General features: G+C 35.2%; 3 protein-coding genes across 4 annotated transcripts; 1 reads left to right on the top strand and 2 right to left on the bottom strand.

Annotated features, from left to right (window-relative positions):
- LOC21401040 (putative leucine-rich repeat receptor-like serine/threonine-protein kinase At2g24130) lies at positions 1-1,947 on the bottom strand. The gene has a single exon (XM_010095743.1). The coding sequence runs from the start codon at positions 1,945-1,947 to the stop codon at positions 1-3; it is 1,947 nt and encodes a 648-aa protein (XP_010094045.1).
- Positions 1,948-6,815: 4,868 nt separating this feature from the next.
- Positions 6,816-9,836, top strand: LOC21401039 (putative cyclic nucleotide-gated ion channel 8). Its single transcript, XM_010095742.1, has 7 exons — positions 6,816-6,874; positions 7,104-7,689; positions 7,787-7,999; positions 8,151-8,455; positions 8,575-8,686; positions 8,772-9,008; positions 9,123-9,836. Exons 1-7 carry the CDS (start codon positions 6,816-6,818, stop codon positions 9,834-9,836), a joined length of 2,226 nt encoding a protein of 741 aa, XP_010094044.1.
- A 160-nt stretch (positions 9,837-9,996) lies between these two features.
- Positions 9,997-13,285, bottom strand: LOC21401038 (protein LOW PSII ACCUMULATION 3, chloroplastic). 2 transcript variants are annotated; one of them, XM_024164085.1, is made up of 13 exons: positions 12,883-13,285; positions 12,502-12,532; positions 12,115-12,207; positions 11,964-12,026; positions 11,529-11,640; positions 11,363-11,448; positions 11,160-11,218; positions 10,963-11,065; positions 10,817-10,877; positions 10,622-10,704; positions 10,433-10,513; positions 10,210-10,286; positions 9,997-10,083 (listed from the first exon to the last, which is right to left on the bottom strand). In XM_024164085.1, the coding sequence occupies exons 1-12, from the start codon at positions 13,212-13,214 to the stop codon at positions 10,227-10,229; spliced, it is 1,164 nt and encodes a 387-aa protein (XP_024019853.1). In that variant the 5' UTR covers positions 13,215-13,285; the 3' UTR covers positions 9,997-10,083; positions 10,210-10,226. The 2 variants fall into 2 exon arrangements, with proteins under 2 accessions (XP_024019853.1, XP_010094043.1); XM_010095741.2 differs by having other exon boundaries at positions 9,997-10,286.
- Between the last annotated feature and the right edge of the window lie 3,501 nt (positions 13,286-16,786).

Below are 16,786 nucleotides of genomic sequence, written 5' to 3'. Positions count from 1 at the left end.
CTACACCACACCAATGCACCCGCGGCAGAAGGCACAACATGTTGCCAAGAACGAGGCTAATGATATCGTCATAATGAGAAAGACGATCAGGAAAACTCGAGAATGAAATAAATGTCTCTTGTGAGTGCAGAGGGGTCGCTTGCAGCAGGGTAATGGTGTGCCACCAACTATTCCGCAAAGACGCGAATTTCCCAAGAATGACAATTGGGTGACAGAATTGAAGATGCCCCCGGAGGGAATTGTTCCCACAAAGTCGTTGAATGAGAGGTTAAGATATGTAAGTGTGACACTATTGTTCAGCTTTGATGAAATTATTCCAGACAAGTGATTCCTTGAAACATCAAAACTTTCAAGGTCTTTTAGATCAACTAGAGAATCTGGAAGTTTCCCTTCTAGAGAGTTATTCGAGAAATTTATCAACCGCACTGAAATGCAGCTTGATATCTGCGGGAAAATGGATCCGCTGAGGTTGTTCGATGAAAAGTCCATCTCTTGAACATCTTCTAGTTTGCTTAGCTCGAGTGGCAAAGGGCCTTCAAGCTGATTATTTGAGAAGTTTATAAATATTCTAATTCCACTCATACCTGATATTTCAGAAGGGATTTTCCCCGCCAGCCTATTGTAGGACAAATCAATCGTCAGCAGCTCCGTGCAGCGTCCCAACGTGGAAGGAATCTTACCAGAAAGCTGATTGTTGTTGAGGAACAAATTACTCAACCGAGACAAATTTCCTAGACTTTCTGGGATTTCTCCAAAGAATTTGTTGTGTGAAAGATCAAGCAAACCCAAAGAAGGAAATTTGCCCAACACTTTTGGAATTGGACCAGAGAAGCAGTTGTGCGACAGAGAAAGTTGATCCAACCTCGGTAACACGCGCATTTCATCCGAAATTGTTCCAGTCATGAGGTTGGATGACAAGTTCAACGTCCTAAGCTTTGAAAAATTAGATATACTTGGAGGAATTGATCCGAAAATTTTGTTGTCTTGCAATAACATGACTGTCAAGTTGGCACCAAGTAATTGGCCAATGGAAGCAGGCAATGTTCCGCCGAAGCCCATGCCCGCCATCTCGAGCTCCTCTAGGCCAGTGCAGTTCCGAACAGCATCAAAGAATGGGCTGAGATCAGTGTTCCCATTATGGCTTTTCATCTTGTTAAACGACAGATAAAGATAAATAAGGGAAGGCAAACTGCCAATAATCTCTGTGGGTAATTCACCTGAAAAATGATTGTATTCCACGTCTAAATTCAAAAGTGATGAAATATTTGTCAAAGAGTGAGGAAGTACTCCTGTAAAATGATTGTTGTAAAGATTGAGGTTCCACAGGCTTATGCAATTCCCAATCTCCACAGGGATTTCTCCGAAAATGGAGTTTCCGGAGACGTCTAGAATTTGCAGTGATGAAGAGCAGTTGGAGAAGAAAGCAGGAGACAATCTACCGGTAAAATTGTTATTCAAGAGAAGTAATGTGTTTAGATTGGGAAGATGGGAAAGGGAATTTGGTATTGGACCGTGCAGTTTATTGCCATCAAGCCTTAGAGATTTAAGGTGTCTAAGGGAAGAGAATTCATGAGGAATGGTGCCAAACAAGTGACTATTAACAATCCATAGAACCCGAAGGCCGGTGAGATTCGAAAGAAAAGGCGAAAGGAGACCGACGAGTTGGCTCTCGTTAAGGATGAGTTGCGAAACTCGGTTGCTATGCCTGTCGCATCGGATGCCGTTGAAGCGGCAGACGTGAGTAGAGTCGTTCCAGTTGGAAAGCGTGGCAAAGGGGTCTTCTATGATGCCTTTCTTGAAACGCAGAAGAGCGGCTTTGTCCACAACCAGAGAGTGGCGAGGATGGTGGTGATAAGGACCATGATCCCGAGCTGGGCGGCCCCAACCCCAAGTTAAGACTGCGTGTTGGAGCACAAGAAACAGAAACATGGTATTGACATAAACCATGTTGAACGACACAAAAAATTTCCTCAAAGAGTCAAAGATGAGAGGTGGAAGAGAAAGGGTTGACACCAGAAGGCAGAGGGGAATGAGTAGCTAGGTAGCAATGATAATCCGATAAGGAAGAAGGGGGTCTGGTTATTCGTTGTGGGCGAGAAACAGGTATTGAAGAGGAGGGGGCAGGGGTAGGGGAAGGTAAGGATGAGGTGGAGGAGACGATATATCAGAAGGAACTGAAATAGGTGTAGGAAGAACACGGTCAAAGAAAAAATCATAATGAGTGGGTGCAGGTTGGGAATGGGTGAATGGAAAAATGGATTCATGGAACACGACATGACGGGAAATGTAGATTTTGTTGCTTTCTAAATCAAGAAGTTTGTATCCTTTGTAATCAGAGGGATAGCCTAGGAACACGGAAGCTCGTGCACGAGGAGAGAATTTTGTACGATTGTGTGGTGAAGTTGAACCATAGCACAAACAACCGAAGACACGAAGATGGGTATAAGTTGGCTCTTTATTGTTCAAAAGCTCAAACGGTGTCTTGTTTGAGAGTAATGGAGATGGGGTCCGGTTAATCAAGTATACGGCTGTTAAGACACAATCTCCCCAATAGCAAAGAGGGATTGAGGATTGAAAAATGAGAGCTCGAGTGATGCAGCGGAAGTAAATCAGAAAAATAGAAAAAAATGGATAAATTCATATTATCCGTTGATTTGCGTAGAATATCGGAAAACCTGTCGATTCGATCGGAATACCAGAAAATAAGACTTCTATAAACTTGTTGATTCGCTCACGAATACCAAGAAAATAGGCATCAATCACTCATTGATTCAACAGAATACTGAGAAGATTGGGATCAATATGTTAGAGAACTCTCAAAGCATATAATTTTTATTAATCTCTGAAAGAACTATTAATAACAAAGCTAGACTCTCCTATTTATAGAAGACTACAATTTGAAAACGAAAAGGAAACTGAAACTAATCTTAAATATTCTAAATTTGAAATTTGGAAATAACTAAATCAGATAAGCAGCTAAAAATAAGGAAACAACTAAATAAATTAAAATTCTAATTTTGAAGTCTAGCATCCTTGCGTTGCATCAGACCCGCCGAGTAGGAAAAGATTCGTCCTCGAATCTTAAGTAGCCCCAACTCGTATTGAAAGAGAACAACTTTCATGATCTTTGCATGACTTGTCTAGAAATCAAATAATTTGTTGAACTTGCTAACTCGAGCCTTAAAAAATTTTTCTTCAATGGTAATTGCGCTGAAAACCGATATGAGATCTTCCTTTTCTTCAAGTTGGGCGTCTCTGAATTCATAGGCAGCGAGTGCATTAACATGGACGGTGGGATGATGACAAAGCAACATGGTTAAATTGATAGAGGAGCGCTTTGGCTCTGATACCAACTGACGCAGCGAAAGTAAATGAGAAAAATAGAAAAAATGGATAAATTCATATTATCCGTTGATTCGCGTAGAATACTGGAAAACCCGTCGATTCGATCGGAATACCAGAAAATAAGACTTCTATTAACCTGTTGATTCGCTCACGAATACTAAGAAAATAGGCATCAATCACTTGTTGATTCAACAGAATACTGAGAAGATTGGGATTAATATGTTAGATAACTCTCAAAGCATATAAGTTTTATTAATCTCTGAAATAACTATTAATAACAAAGCTAGACTCTAATAGAAGACTACAATTTGAAAACGAAAAGGAAACTAAAACTAATCCTAAATATTCTAAATTTGAAAATAACTAAATCAGATAAGCAGCTAAAAATAAGGAAACAATTAAATAAATTAAAATTCTAATTTTGAAGTCTAGCATCCTTGCGCTGCATCATCGAGCCACATTAAGAATGTGCTAATGTTTGCATTCCACCACAGAGTTTTGCTCGGGTGTGTCAACACAAGAGTGATAAGAAGAAATCCCCTTAGAGTGAAAGAAATTAGTGAAAGCTAATTCGGGGGCATTGTTAGATCGCACAAATTTAATAGTGGTGTTGTACTGAGTAAACACAAAATTGTAAAAGTCTAGAAAAATGGTATCAGAAGGATGTGTGAGTGGCTGAAAACGGTTGTTGTTGTTATTTTGACCTCCACGGGCCATTTTTGGGAAAAGACAGAGGAAAATAATGGCAGAGCAACAGAAGAAAAAATTTCCTGATACCATTTTACAGAAATCAAAGGATATTGGGCATAACTCATCCTAACAAAACCGGCTTATTAAGAGATGATTGACCTCACTTTATTAAGTGGATCGTGTCAATATCTCCGATCAATATAGGATTCTAATATTGTCACGTCGTATCAATATTTTTAGTTTCATCGTTCTTGACTAAATCAACTTGTACTGCAATACTCTCGTGTATCACACACACGCATTCACGTCCTTTAGACAGTAAAAGATCTTGACAATGACTTTTATATGATGCACGTTTCTATAGATTATGACAGTTACAAATCATTTTGAAGGAGAGGAAGGGTCTAATAATGGGCAGGTGATGATCGATTATAAGGATTCACTCAAGATTTGTATCTTCTCTAGTGGACGCACTTACCAAGTATTATATTATATCTCTCTCCAGTTAGTCATACTTGCCCGCAGAATTTACTCGTCTCTATCCCATGGCAAAGTGTGAGATTATACATGTTATTAGTATCTGGGGGAAATATTCCTCCATTTTTTTTTTTTTTTAAAAAAAAAAAAAGAAACTTGGAGGTGAGGGATTTTTGAACTCTATATTCCACATTAGATTTAGGTGGACGCTGTGTCGTATGAATCACCGAAGTATTATCGATTTATTTCGGCAATTTTCAAGTGGTACCTTTTTCAGCGTCAAAATTGGTATGATGGAAAGGAATATATTTGTGTATATATATACATATAAATATATAAATGTGTGACAATTGATGAGATAGAATTCTTAATATATTTCACATATAAAAATTTTATATTTAATGGGTAACCATTAAAAATTGGAAAAGATGTTGTTATTGTAAATAATTGTTTGCAAAAATATTTGATGGGTAACCATTAAAAATTGGAAAAGATGTTGTTATTGTAAATTATTGTTTTTGAAAATAACTTTATGTCGTGACATATGATAAAATCTCAAATCTCATAGAATCCCAAATCAAAATGCATAAATAAACTAAAAACCAAATCCATAATCAATCACAAATCTCATAAAATAACACAATCTCAAAGTTAAAATAGAGGAAGAGAGAGAGAATGAAGAACAAGATGCAAATCAAGCTCTGCAATCTTCAATCTTTCTTCATATCTTCAAGCAAACCCTCAAATCCTTGTATTCTCTTTTTTAGGATTCTGGGTTTTTAGGTCTCCAAAGAGCCTTCTTTTCTAAGGATTTTGTGTCTCTTTTTCCTCTCTTCCTCTCCAATTTTAGAAAAATGAGTCTCTCCCCTTTTATATCTCTCCAAATCAGCTCAAATTGACATCATTTTGTGTCTAGACGTACAGCAGATCAATTTTCCACTACAACGCCGCTAAAATTTTGAAAAACCCCAACAAAACTGGCACAACCGCTGCAGCAGATGGATTTCCCGCTGCAGCAGGTGTGTGAGTTTGATGAGGATTTATGCCTTCTATGTAGCCGAATTAGTATTTGGTATCTTCACAAAAGTTGTACTTCTATCTCTTATTTTTTTAACGCCACCAATATCACTTCATTTAGACTTTAAATGGGAGAGTTATGTCATAAACACTAAAGTATGTTCTGAAGTGAAATTTTTGTTCCTTCTATTTTATTTTAACTTCAACCTTCAAAAATAAAATAAAAACACATTAAACTAATAAAAATGCTTAAAAACTTACAAATGCTCAAAGTAAAAAGTATTTGATTTGTGAATAAAATACTCACTCATCAAACTACATCCGAGAAAAAAAAATATATAAGGCGCTTTTTTTAACCTTTTTTATTTTGCTAATAAACGTTGTCTTTTCTTTTCTTTAGTTTTTCTTTTTTGAAATTTTTTTTTTTTTTTTTTTTTTTTTTTTGTTCTCACTGAGGTAAAATGACATTTTGGTTATGTGGAAGAAAGATAAATGTCGTTTTACACATTGAATCAAAGTTATGTGCAACGGTCATAACGGTAGAACTATTTGCCCAACCTCTTGAAAACGAGTCTAGATGTCTCTATTTTCTTATTTTGGTGGTTGTTCTTCTATTAATTATTTGCCATGTCATCTAGATTTAGGAATCTTATTATGTAAATAAGAACAAAATAGTAAAAATATTTAAGCAAATCACGATGTGTCAAAATTTAATTAGAGAAACAACCACCGAGATAGGAACATCGGACAGTTTGCTTGATTCCCTCTAACTTACGCGTCAAACGCCTAATCCCTCACAATATGTTCATAATTTTTTTTATCAGCTTTTCAAAATAAAAAATGATCATTATTCATTACCTCTCCTCATTCTTTTGTTTCTTATTTATTTTGTATTTAAACTCTGACTTTATCTGATAATTCCTCCAAAACTTTTTTTTCTTTATATCATTCTGTTTTTTTAGAATTTACCTTGATCAATTCTTGTTGTGGATTAGGTTTTATAATTGCCGAATTTGATGCATATTTGATGCCAAAAATAGTAAATACATTTGATGGATGGTATTCACCGAGGAGTAGCCTTGTTTCAGAATTTTGTCTCAAAAAAAAACAAAAGAAAAAAAAAACCCCCATAGATACTGAAAAATAATTACCATGATTGAATTTAATGCAACAAATTTCTAATGATTGAATTTGATTTCTGTTATTTGGTCGTATGTGAATTCACCTAGAACTTGCTTCTGAATCCTCAAATTTTAGTCCTTTACCTATGTAACCGATTCATCAAAATGTTTGAGTGTGGATTCAAGTCACAGTACATTGGAGGCCAGAGAGAGAAATTTGTCAGGTATGAAATTAATTTGTCCATTTTCCCTTTTTTCTTCCAGTTTTTGCAGACTGACTCTTATTTTTTTGATCAATTACAAGAAGACAATTTAATGTCATCTTGACGTCTTGTTTCTATAAGAATTCAATATTCCATATGGAGGAATATTTAAAAGGTTCATTTCCTCAAACATTGGAAAAATGTTTGGAATTAGAATTTGATGTTTGCATATACGATGAAACCTTTATAGGTTGGATGATCTGGAGTCTACATTGTCAGTGCCAACAAACACAGGAGGGATGAAGAGGTCCAAATTCAATATGGAAGGATTGCCTTTCACTGGTCGTTCAAAGAAAAATCCGTCAAAATCGTTTCGGTACGGAATGAAGAAAGGATCAGATGGACTAAAGACATTTGGTAGATCCTTAAGAACAGGAGTCACCAGAGCAGTTTTCCCCGAAGACCTTAGGGTGTCTGACAAAATGATATTTGATCCTCAAGACAAGTCCCTCCTCTTATGGAACAGGCTCTTTGTCATTTCTTGTATCTTCGCGGTTTCTATTGATCCATTTTTTTTCTACCTTCCCGTCTTTAACTATAAATCAAATTGTCTTGGAATGGACACAAAGTTGGCGGTCACAACGACGACTCTCAGAACAGTAGTTGACACATTTTATCTTTTTCGCATGGCTCTTCAGTTCAGGACAGCTTTTATTGCGCCGTCTTCTCGGGTGTTCGGGCGTGGTGAGCTTGTCATTGATCCTCATCAGATAGCCATGAGATATCTGCAGCGCTATTTCTTTGTTGATTTGCTTTCTGTGCTTCCTTTGCCTCAGGTTTGGTTGAAAAATCCATGTTAAACTTCTTTTGCATCCTAAGAAAGAAGTTTTCTTTTTCTTCCCGGATTCTGCTAACATTTTTTATCATCTGCAGATTGAAGTTTGGAAGTTCCATAAGAGATCAAAAGGATCAGATGTACTGGCTACGAAACAGGCGTTGCTATGTATCGTTTGTTCGCAGTTCATACCGAGATTTGTCCGCTTAATACCACTAACTTCAGAACTTAAGAAGACGGCTGGTGCTTTTGCCGAAAGTGCTTGGGCTGGTGCTGTTTACTATATGCTCTGGTTTATGCTTTCTGGTCAAGTAAGTCTTACCTGCTTCTTAACAAGTATAATAATGCAAAACCTTCAGTTGACACTATACTGGCAAATTGTCATTAATGCTATTGTTTGAATTGCTGGTTCTGCTACCTTTTTCTTGCACTACTTCATAGCTACTTGATAAAATGTCACAGGTAACAGGGGCAATCTGGTACTTGCTAGCCATAGAACGTAACGATACATGTTGGCGGGAAGCTTGTACTGGTACTGGAAAATGTAAGATAGACTATTTATATTGTGGCAATAAACACATGGAGGGTTATGAGGATTGGCAAGCAATCAGTAACCAAATTCTTGTTACTCACTGTTCTGTTTCCGAGGAGAGTTCACCGTTCAAGTATGGAATCTATACCCAGGCCATATCTTCAGGCATTGTTGAATCCAGGAATTTTTTCTCCAAGTTTTGTTATTGTTTGTGGTGGGGAATGCAAAACTTGAGGTATATGTCACCTTTTTTTTTTCCTTTTCTTTTTAAACTTTTAGAACTTGAATATAGTTTTAACTAGGCTAATTCGAAGATTTGGTGATTTTAGCATGTTAATATATTGTTTTATGCAGTACTCTTGGTCAGGGACTTCAAACCAGTACCTACCCTTTGGAGGTTCTCTTTTCCATAGCAATAGGCATCGCTGGTCTCGTCCTTTTCGCGCTTCTGATTGGAAATATACAGGTAAACTTATGACAAAAGATTGTGGGTGACTCACATATGCCAAACTTGTTTTTCAAGAGTGTCTCATCTTTGGAAATTGCAACAGACTTATCTTCAGTCCATTACAATTCGACTTGAAGAAATGAGGATCAAGAGGCGCGACTCCGAGCAGTGGATGCACCATCGTTTGCTTCCACAAGAGCTTAGGGAAAAAGTCCGTCGCTATAATCAATACAAATGGCTGGAAACTCGAGGTGTGGATGAGGAGAGCATAGTCCAAAGCTTACCAAAAGATCTCAGAAGAGACATTAAACGCCACCTTTGTTTGAATTTGGTCAGAAGGGTAAGTATTGGCAACTTTTAGAGGAGGCATTCTTCGAAGTAAAAACACTATTTAAGTGGCTAAGCTAAAAACCACTCTTTCAGGTATGGGTTTTTAACATGGTTGTCAATGCAGGTTCCTCTTTTCGCCAACATGGATGAGCGGTTGCTTGATGCCATTTGTGAACGTCTTAAGCCAAGTTTGTACACAGAGAGTACCTATCTAGTTAGGGAAGGTGACCCAGTTGCCGAGATGTTATTCATCATACGTGGTCGTTTAGAAAGTGTGACCACAGATGGTGGTAGGAGTGGTTTTTTCAACAGAGGTTTACTGAAAGAAGGAGATTTCTGTGGAGAAGAGCTCCTAACATGGGCACTGGATCCAAAAGCCGGTTCCAACTTACCCTCATCTACTAGAACGGTTAATGCCATAACAGAGGTCGAGGCTTTTGCTCTGGAAGCAGAGGAGTTGAAGTTCGTTGCCAGTCAGTTTAGGCGTCTTCATAGCAGACAGGTTCAACACACCTTCCGCTTCTACTCGCAGCAGTGGAGAACTTGGGCTGCCTGCTTTATACAAACTGCTTGGCGTCGGTATGCCAGGAGAAAACTGGCTGAAAAACGACGTAGGGAAGAGGAGGAGGAAGGAGAGTTCAATTACAGCCAGGAAGATGATGAAAGGGCTTTAGTTGATCGGAGTATGAGTTCCTCTAGGCTTCGTGCCACCATCTTTGCATCCCGCTTTGCAGCAAATGCGCTTCGTGGTCACAGGCTTCGCAGCGAAAGTACCAGGAGGCTTGTCAATCTGCAGAAACCCCCTGAACCTGACTTCTCCGAGTATGGTGCCGATTAATTCTCTTTATTTTTAGGGTGAAAACATTGAAGCTGATTTTGTCAGCTCTTGTAAATGTTCTGCATCATTAACAATGATTCCATTTGTAGAAGTATGCAACTCATCAGAAATTTTTTCATTACACAGATTTGAAAATTTTGCAAGATAAAAAAATTCTTCATTTCCATATACTTTCTATGCAACTCAACGAAGAATGAGAGTTTTTTAGATATCCTATATATCCCGCAAAAGTTCAATCACTTTCATCCTGAAGTAAACAAGAAAATGACTACATTTCAAGTTTTCAACTTACAAGTATAAGGAAAGAAACTCAAGCCATGCCTCTGACAGATTATCTCAACAAAGAGCGACAAGTTTCTATATGTTTTGTTACCTTTCTGTTGATGCCTCTCAGCTGCGCCATTCAGAAGATACTTCTGATTCAACATCTTCTTCCCACCAGGTAGCTGCCTACAATCTCAGTTTTACCACTAGTTACTAGACTTGCATGCCAATATTCATGGTGAAAACTCTGCTGAAGTAAAATAAATAATAAAAAATTTTAACCAAATATATGGAGGTAAACAAATGAAAGAAACTAGTTAAGGTGATCAAACCTTGTAGCCTCTGCGAAGAAATTCTAGCGAGCTTCCTTGTTCCTCTTGTAGCCCGAGGACCCTCAGCAATTCTTCTTTAACCTACACAGCACAATGAGAGATTAGTCTCAAATATTTCTTTAAAAAAAAAAGTATTTCTGGAAATTGACAAAAAGCAAATGTGGATTGGAGTTTGAGACAAATATTTACTTCACCGAGTGTGAACCGAGTTGCACTCTCTGCTACACAAGCGAAAGAACCATCTGCTTGTTTAAGCATAACCTGCCACGGCCCTGGACAAAGTTTGAAAAAGACTAAGGGAAGTGACAAAGTGCAGAATCAGGAATATATAAGGGAAAAGAAAGTGAAATGAGAAAGTTGTACGGCTGTTAAGGTGTTAAGTACCAGGGTATTGGCGAAACAGTGCCCCATTGTAATTTACGATGTAAGGTGCTACTGCTACTGTCTTAGAAGTTCAGAACAAATGGTTATCTAAGTTTGAGCCAAGAATTGAAAATTAAGCGTGAAAGAGATGGATAGATAAAGTGTACCTTTGAGTATTCTCTGGTTCGAATATAGAACACAGGAATGAATTGAGAAAGAAATCGATAATGCAGTTCCTTGGGAGCAAATCCAAGAAGACCCAAGTCAGCTCTGCAAAGTTAACAGCTTTTGAGAATGAAGAGCATATTAAACAGTGAAAAAAATAATAATTATAAATTAAGGTCTAGAATGACATAAAGATTACCGCAATGTTTCAAGTTCGAGATTAAATAGGAGCGCCGGGGTTGACACTGCAAATTTTTCCTGAACATTGTCGACACCAATAGTAGTTTTCGCAATGAAATGGAAGGATGACAAATGTTATTCAAAGGCATTCTCATGTTTCAATTGGTCTACTGAAATGAAAAGAAAAAAGTTCAGAATTTTCTATCAGTGAAGAAGACATACCACATACTTCTCAATGGAAGCAAGTTCACGCGTGCTACAATTAATGAATACATAGAGAGATGGCGGTGTATTGGAAACCCAACGACCTGCATTTGCAAGAGATGAAAGAAGGTACAAAAGTTAAGCTCTTATTTTAAGCATTGAAGAACTTATTTTCATGACCAACCTTCATTTTCATCTTCAAAATCGAAGTCAAGTGTGTTCCTTATTGATCTAAAGAATGAGGTGACAGCACCAGCAGGAACATCATCCAAGGAACCTATGGTTATACCATCAATCTGAAACAATAATAAAAAAGAAAATGAAAAATCTTGCTAATATAAAGGCCTACTATTATGCCAATAGTACACATTTAAGATCCAAACTAGACACCTATATGGTTATACCATTTTGCAAACAATTTTGAGGCTTTTTTTTTTTGTTGTTGTTGGAAACTAAAGTTCCTCCTACCCCTCCAAACCTATTAGGACTAGAGAAGGCCTACATATTGGGATGAACACAACAAAACTCAAGCAAATAACAGCCTTAGAACTCCAAATTACTCAGCATAAATATTCATAGACTACATAGATATCACAGAGATTATGAGATATTTCGTTACCGAGTCTAGCGCTGCTTTGAACAACTCCGATGCCCTACGCTTTTCTGGCTTGTCAGGAAACACCTAAATTCGAAACAATTTGGAAAAATCAACATCTTTTGTGTAGCTTATAAGCTAGCTACCTACATATGAAAGCAAATACTCTGCTTACAATGCAGGCTCGGGTTTCGATTCTTTCTTGGAGCTTCCTCACAACAGCCAAAGCCAGTTGAATGTTTGCATCTATGAATTCATCTGAAGATCCCTTTACATTTTTAGGAATTTCAGAAAGATTATCTATATTCAGATTCATATGTGTCATCAACTAGCCATATTAGCAATGTCAATTATGAGAATGAATCAAAGAGTAACACTGAAAATGCACCATAGTTAAGTATGATTAGTAAAAGTAAAACTTTTCTTAAATTCGAAGAAATGACAAAATAATGCTAACGGCTATATTGGGTCGCAACTAACAAGATAGAACAATTTTTTAATTCAGGACAATGCATGATGAATTAGTTGGTTACAGAGAAAATCTTAGAATAAAGAAAGGTACCTTATATGAAGATACGTTGCTAGGCAAGGGCCTTCAAGGGGGAAAAAAAAAAAAAAAAAAAAAAAAAAAAAAGGACTATTAGGATAGAAAAATCTGAAAATGCAATACTAAGAGATTTATTTTGTTAATGAATATATACTGTTAGAAAGGTACAAAAATGGAAAGAATAACAAATATCCTAGAATCAAGATTATAAACTTGAATTTCGTTAATTCGGGAATTACTACGAGTAATAAGAGAATGCGCTACCATGGTTGTGGTTATTACTATAATTACTAAAAAGAATTCAAAGTGACGAGTGAACAAAGAACATATAATAATGATAAGAATGCAAAAATGGAAATCGTAAAAAAGAAGAAGAAGAAGAAGAAAAGAATATACGGGAAATCAATCTCCAAGCGGGTCTTTCCGTCTTGGAGAGCAAAAGCAAGAGAATTGGCGGCATCAGTGACAAGAACCTCGTACGACTTAGGTTTGTAGAGTGCAACTCCCACCTTGGGATCTGTTGTAGAAGAAGAAGAAGAAGCCTGTCCTTCCTTAACGCAACACTTGATACGGATTTTGGTCTTCAATGGAAGGTTAAGCTTTGGAAGAGAGAAATTGATGAAGGAAAATATTGGAGGTGGTGGGTATACTAATAAGGTGGTCGGACGAAGTGGGCAGAAGGAGTGCGGTGATGAGACTGAGAAGGCCGCCATGGTTGGCACGGCCATGGTTGATGCTTCGGATTCGGTTAAGTCTGTGACACAGAAACCGAGGGAAACTAGCTCTAAGTTCAGTTTCAGTCCACACACTGATTAGATGACAACTGACCTCAAACACCCACTGTCTCTGTTCTTACTGTTTGGTCCTTGTCTTTTCCTTGAATTATGTTTTCGCCACGTCAAATCCTGTTCCCTTTCTAAAGTAGTCCTCTTGCTTTTGGGACTTTTTCTATAGTCTCTGTAAAAACATACAACCAATAATTTCTTACTTTTCAAAATTTATAAATTTAACGGTTAAAAATTAAAAATATCAGTACGACAGACTACCGAATAAACTTTCTTATTCTTTTTATTTTGTAAGTGTAGGTATGATTGATGCACGTCTTGAGTTTTGAGTTGTAATTGAAAATGATGTAGATTATATTAATAATAATGTGAAAAAAAATAATAATGTGAAAAAAATAAATGAAGGATAAAAATATCGATATTAGTAGAAACATACGTAAATTCACACTAAAATGCGTTACTTTTAAATGTTATTTTATGAAACTTTAAAATAACTAATAACACATGAATTAATGAACCTCTAAATCAAAATACAAGCTGTAGGATAAATATATATGGAAAAATGTGATTATAATATCATAAATAATAAGCACACACTCACAAATTGAATGAATAAGGTGAAAATCAACATAATACGGATAGCTTATATTTATGGTTTCATATAAGATGATTAATTATTAATACCAAAAGGAGCTTACAAGAGGTTTGAGGGAATTTTGAACACATTTTTTTTATTTAAACAACATTCATACAAATATTGAGTGTGAAGTAAAAAATAACATAAATTTTACATAACTAAAAAGCACATTAAAAAAAATAAGGACCTCGACATTTCTCAAAAATCTTATAGATGTTTTTAAGAAATTTTTATAAAATTTTCACGATATTTGATAATTTAACACTACACTTTTCACAAAAATGGGTATTTATGTGTAAAAATATTGATATGTTTTGAAATTCTCTTGAAAAATTTTACGATGTTATACAAAAAAATACTGCATGTCTATTTTTATATCGGTACTTTATGGTGCGTTTGGTAGATGGATCTAGAATCATGATTCTGGATCGTAGTTCAGAATCAGTGTTTATTTACAGTGATTTTGAATCATGATTCAAAATCTGATGTGATGTTTTAAATTAGCTCAAATCATGATTCTAAAATCACCCTCCTATTGATTCAAGGTGATTCAAACCTTTGATTCTAAATCATGGTTTCAAAATCATTATTTGAACCCAAAATCATGAATCATAATTCTGATTTTAAAATTATGATTAGAATCATCATGGTTTGAATCCTCGTACCAAACGAACTCTTTAAAATTCCAAATTTCGGTAAAAATATCAGTGAAAAGTGAAAACGTCGAGTTTTCAATCCTTGATTGAGATTTGGGATCCACACCCTGGCATGTCCATCTGTGGGCTGTAGCCCTGTGTTCTTAGCCAGCTTCAGCCCCTGACCTCATAGACGGAGCTATGTAATCTGAGCTCCCGATCAAATTTTTTAATTTTTAAGAATCTATATATTTGAATATGTATTGTATTATTAATACATTTGTCCCCCACTAAAAATTTAGATATTAATCTTACAAGCCCATAAAGTTTTTGTTTTACTTATTAGCCATGTTGTGCAATCTGTCACCCCCATGCTGCTCTTTTTTCTTTTCTCTTTTTCTCTCTTTTTTATTGCTAAGTGGATGTATGAAGTGGAGCGCATGCTCAATGACTTTTGTGGTGCTACTGTTTTAAGTGAAACTCTTGAGACAGCAATATAAGTAGTCCCTGAAGAATAATCTTTATTTTTATCCCATTCGTTGGATCTTAAAAGTAAGGGACTTCTTTTGATAATCCATGCAAAATAAGAATACCAACGGTCTTTTATTTTTCACCGTTAAATTTGTATTAAAATTTATTTATTCTGCGTATATTTTTCAATATAATGTGATTTACTAGATGTAAGGGTCAAAAATTATAACTATTAGCGGAGCAAATTACCGGAAAAACTCCTTAAAAATAAAAACTTTTGAGCTCGTTTAATTCGTTAATTTAAATTGAGATGTAATTTTATGTGAAAATTTTTTATCTTAATAAAAATATTAAATGTGTATATTTTTAATAATTTTTTATTATAATAAAACTCGAATTGATAAAATAAACGTGACTTTCATTTCTTTTTTTCCCCGCCCAACAAAAGCTGTCATTTTAAAGCACTTTGGCCTTTTTTCTTTCATTTCTAAGGGTCAAAAATTATAACTATTAGCGGAGCAAATTACCGGAAAAACTCCTTAAAAATAAAAACTTTTGAGCTCGTTTAATTCGTTAATTTAAATTGAGATGTAATTTTATGTGAAAATTTTTTATCTTAATAAAAATATTAAATGTGTATATTTCTAATAATTTTTTATTATAATAAAACTCGAATTGATAAAATAAACGTGACTTTCATTTCTTTTTTTCCCCCGCCCAACAAAAGCTGTCATTTTAAAGCACTTTGGCCTTTTTTTTTTTCATTTCATTTTAATCATAAAAAGAAGACTCCTTAAAACTGAGTTGTGCTTGAATCATTAATTTAATGACCACATCAAGTAATGAAAAGTTGAAAAATTCTGACATATCGCGATCATGTTTAATGACATAATAAAGTTATTGTTAAAAGATTTTTCTTCCTCCACTCTTATTAAAAAAAAAAACGAAAATAGATTGTTTATATATATATATATTTATTTATAGAATAAATATATATATATATATATATATATATATATATAGACACACACATATATATATTCTATCATTCTATTCTGAGCAACTTGCTTTAGAATGTAAACATTATTGTACAATGTATGTCTTTGCTTTGTAAAAACTTAGCACTGAAAAAAAAAATTTTGAGCAATTTGAATCAAATTTATTATCAAATTCTCATAACAAAAATAAAATAAAACAAAACAAAACACCTTTTTTTCAGCGGAAAAAAAGAAATTCTAAATACTTTTTCTTATCATCTATCACAATTTTATACATTTGAATTTTTCTAAAATTGATATTATATTTCCATTGATCAATATGTTGTATTACAATTCGAAATTAGCGATATTTCTTCAAACTTTTAGTACAAAATTTTATTTTCTAACAAAATCACTTTTTTTAATAAAAAAGAAGAAATAAATCAGAAATAACACTTTAAATGGTAAAAAAAAATATTAGTCAGTTTATTTAAAAATAAATAATTGTTATTTAATTAATAAAAAAATAAAAAAAAACATGACGCAAATAGTAGACTTGCGCAAAATTCGTGTAGTTTTCTCAAAAAAAAAAAATCCTTCTTGTGGTCACCGATTGCCCTTAGATTTTGCAACCATGTCGTATCCACGTGGCAGACGGCTTAAAATTCCCACGCTTTTTGCAAGTGCAAGAAATCGCCACTTTTTTTTTTTTTTTTTTTTTTTTTTATAAGAATAGAAATTGGCACTTTGCAGTTGCAGCTTTCACGGTTACACTTCCCGACCGTTGCTCTCTCT

Source organism: Morus notabilis, unplaced genomic scaffold (genome assembly GCF_000414095.1).
Source record: "Morus notabilis unplaced genomic scaffold, ASM41409v2 Scaffold235, whole genome shotgun sequence".
Lineage (NCBI taxonomy): Eukaryota > Viridiplantae > Streptophyta > Magnoliopsida > Rosales > Moraceae > Morus > Morus notabilis.
Note: the sequence above shows the minus strand (reverse complement) of the source record. Positions and strands in the feature narration are given on the sequence as shown.

Excerpts from the sequence above, each read along its gene's own strand:
- LOC21401040 (XM_010095743.1), bottom strand. The coding sequence starts at position 1,947 with ATGGTTTATGTCAATACCATGTTTCTGTTTCTTGTGCTCCAACACGCA.
- LOC21401039 (XM_010095742.1), top strand. The coding sequence starts at position 6,816 with ATGTTTGAGTGTGGATTCAAGTCACAGTACATTGGAGGCCAGAGAGAG. Across the intron at positions 8,000-8,150 it reads GGTTTATGCTTTCTGGTCAA|GTAACAGGGGCAATCTGGTA; the intron begins GTAAGTCTTACC and ends AAAATGTCACAG. Across the intron at positions 9,009-9,122 it reads GTTTGAATTTGGTCAGAAGG|GTTCCTCTTTTCGCCAACAT; the intron begins GTAAGTATTGGC and ends TTGTCAATGCAG.
- LOC21401038 (XM_010095741.2), bottom strand. The coding sequence starts at position 13,214 with ATGGCCGTGCCAACCATGGCGGCCTTCTCAGTCTCATCACCGCACTCC. Across the intron at positions 11,449-11,528 it reads TTTTGAAGATGAAAATGAAG|GTCGTTGGGTTTCCAATACA; the intron begins GTTGGTCATGAA and ends TTGCAAATGCAG. Across the intron at positions 11,219-11,362 it reads CTTCCATTGAGAAGTATGTG|GAAAAATTTGCAGTGTCAAC; the intron begins GTATGTCTTCTT and ends GACAATGTTCAG.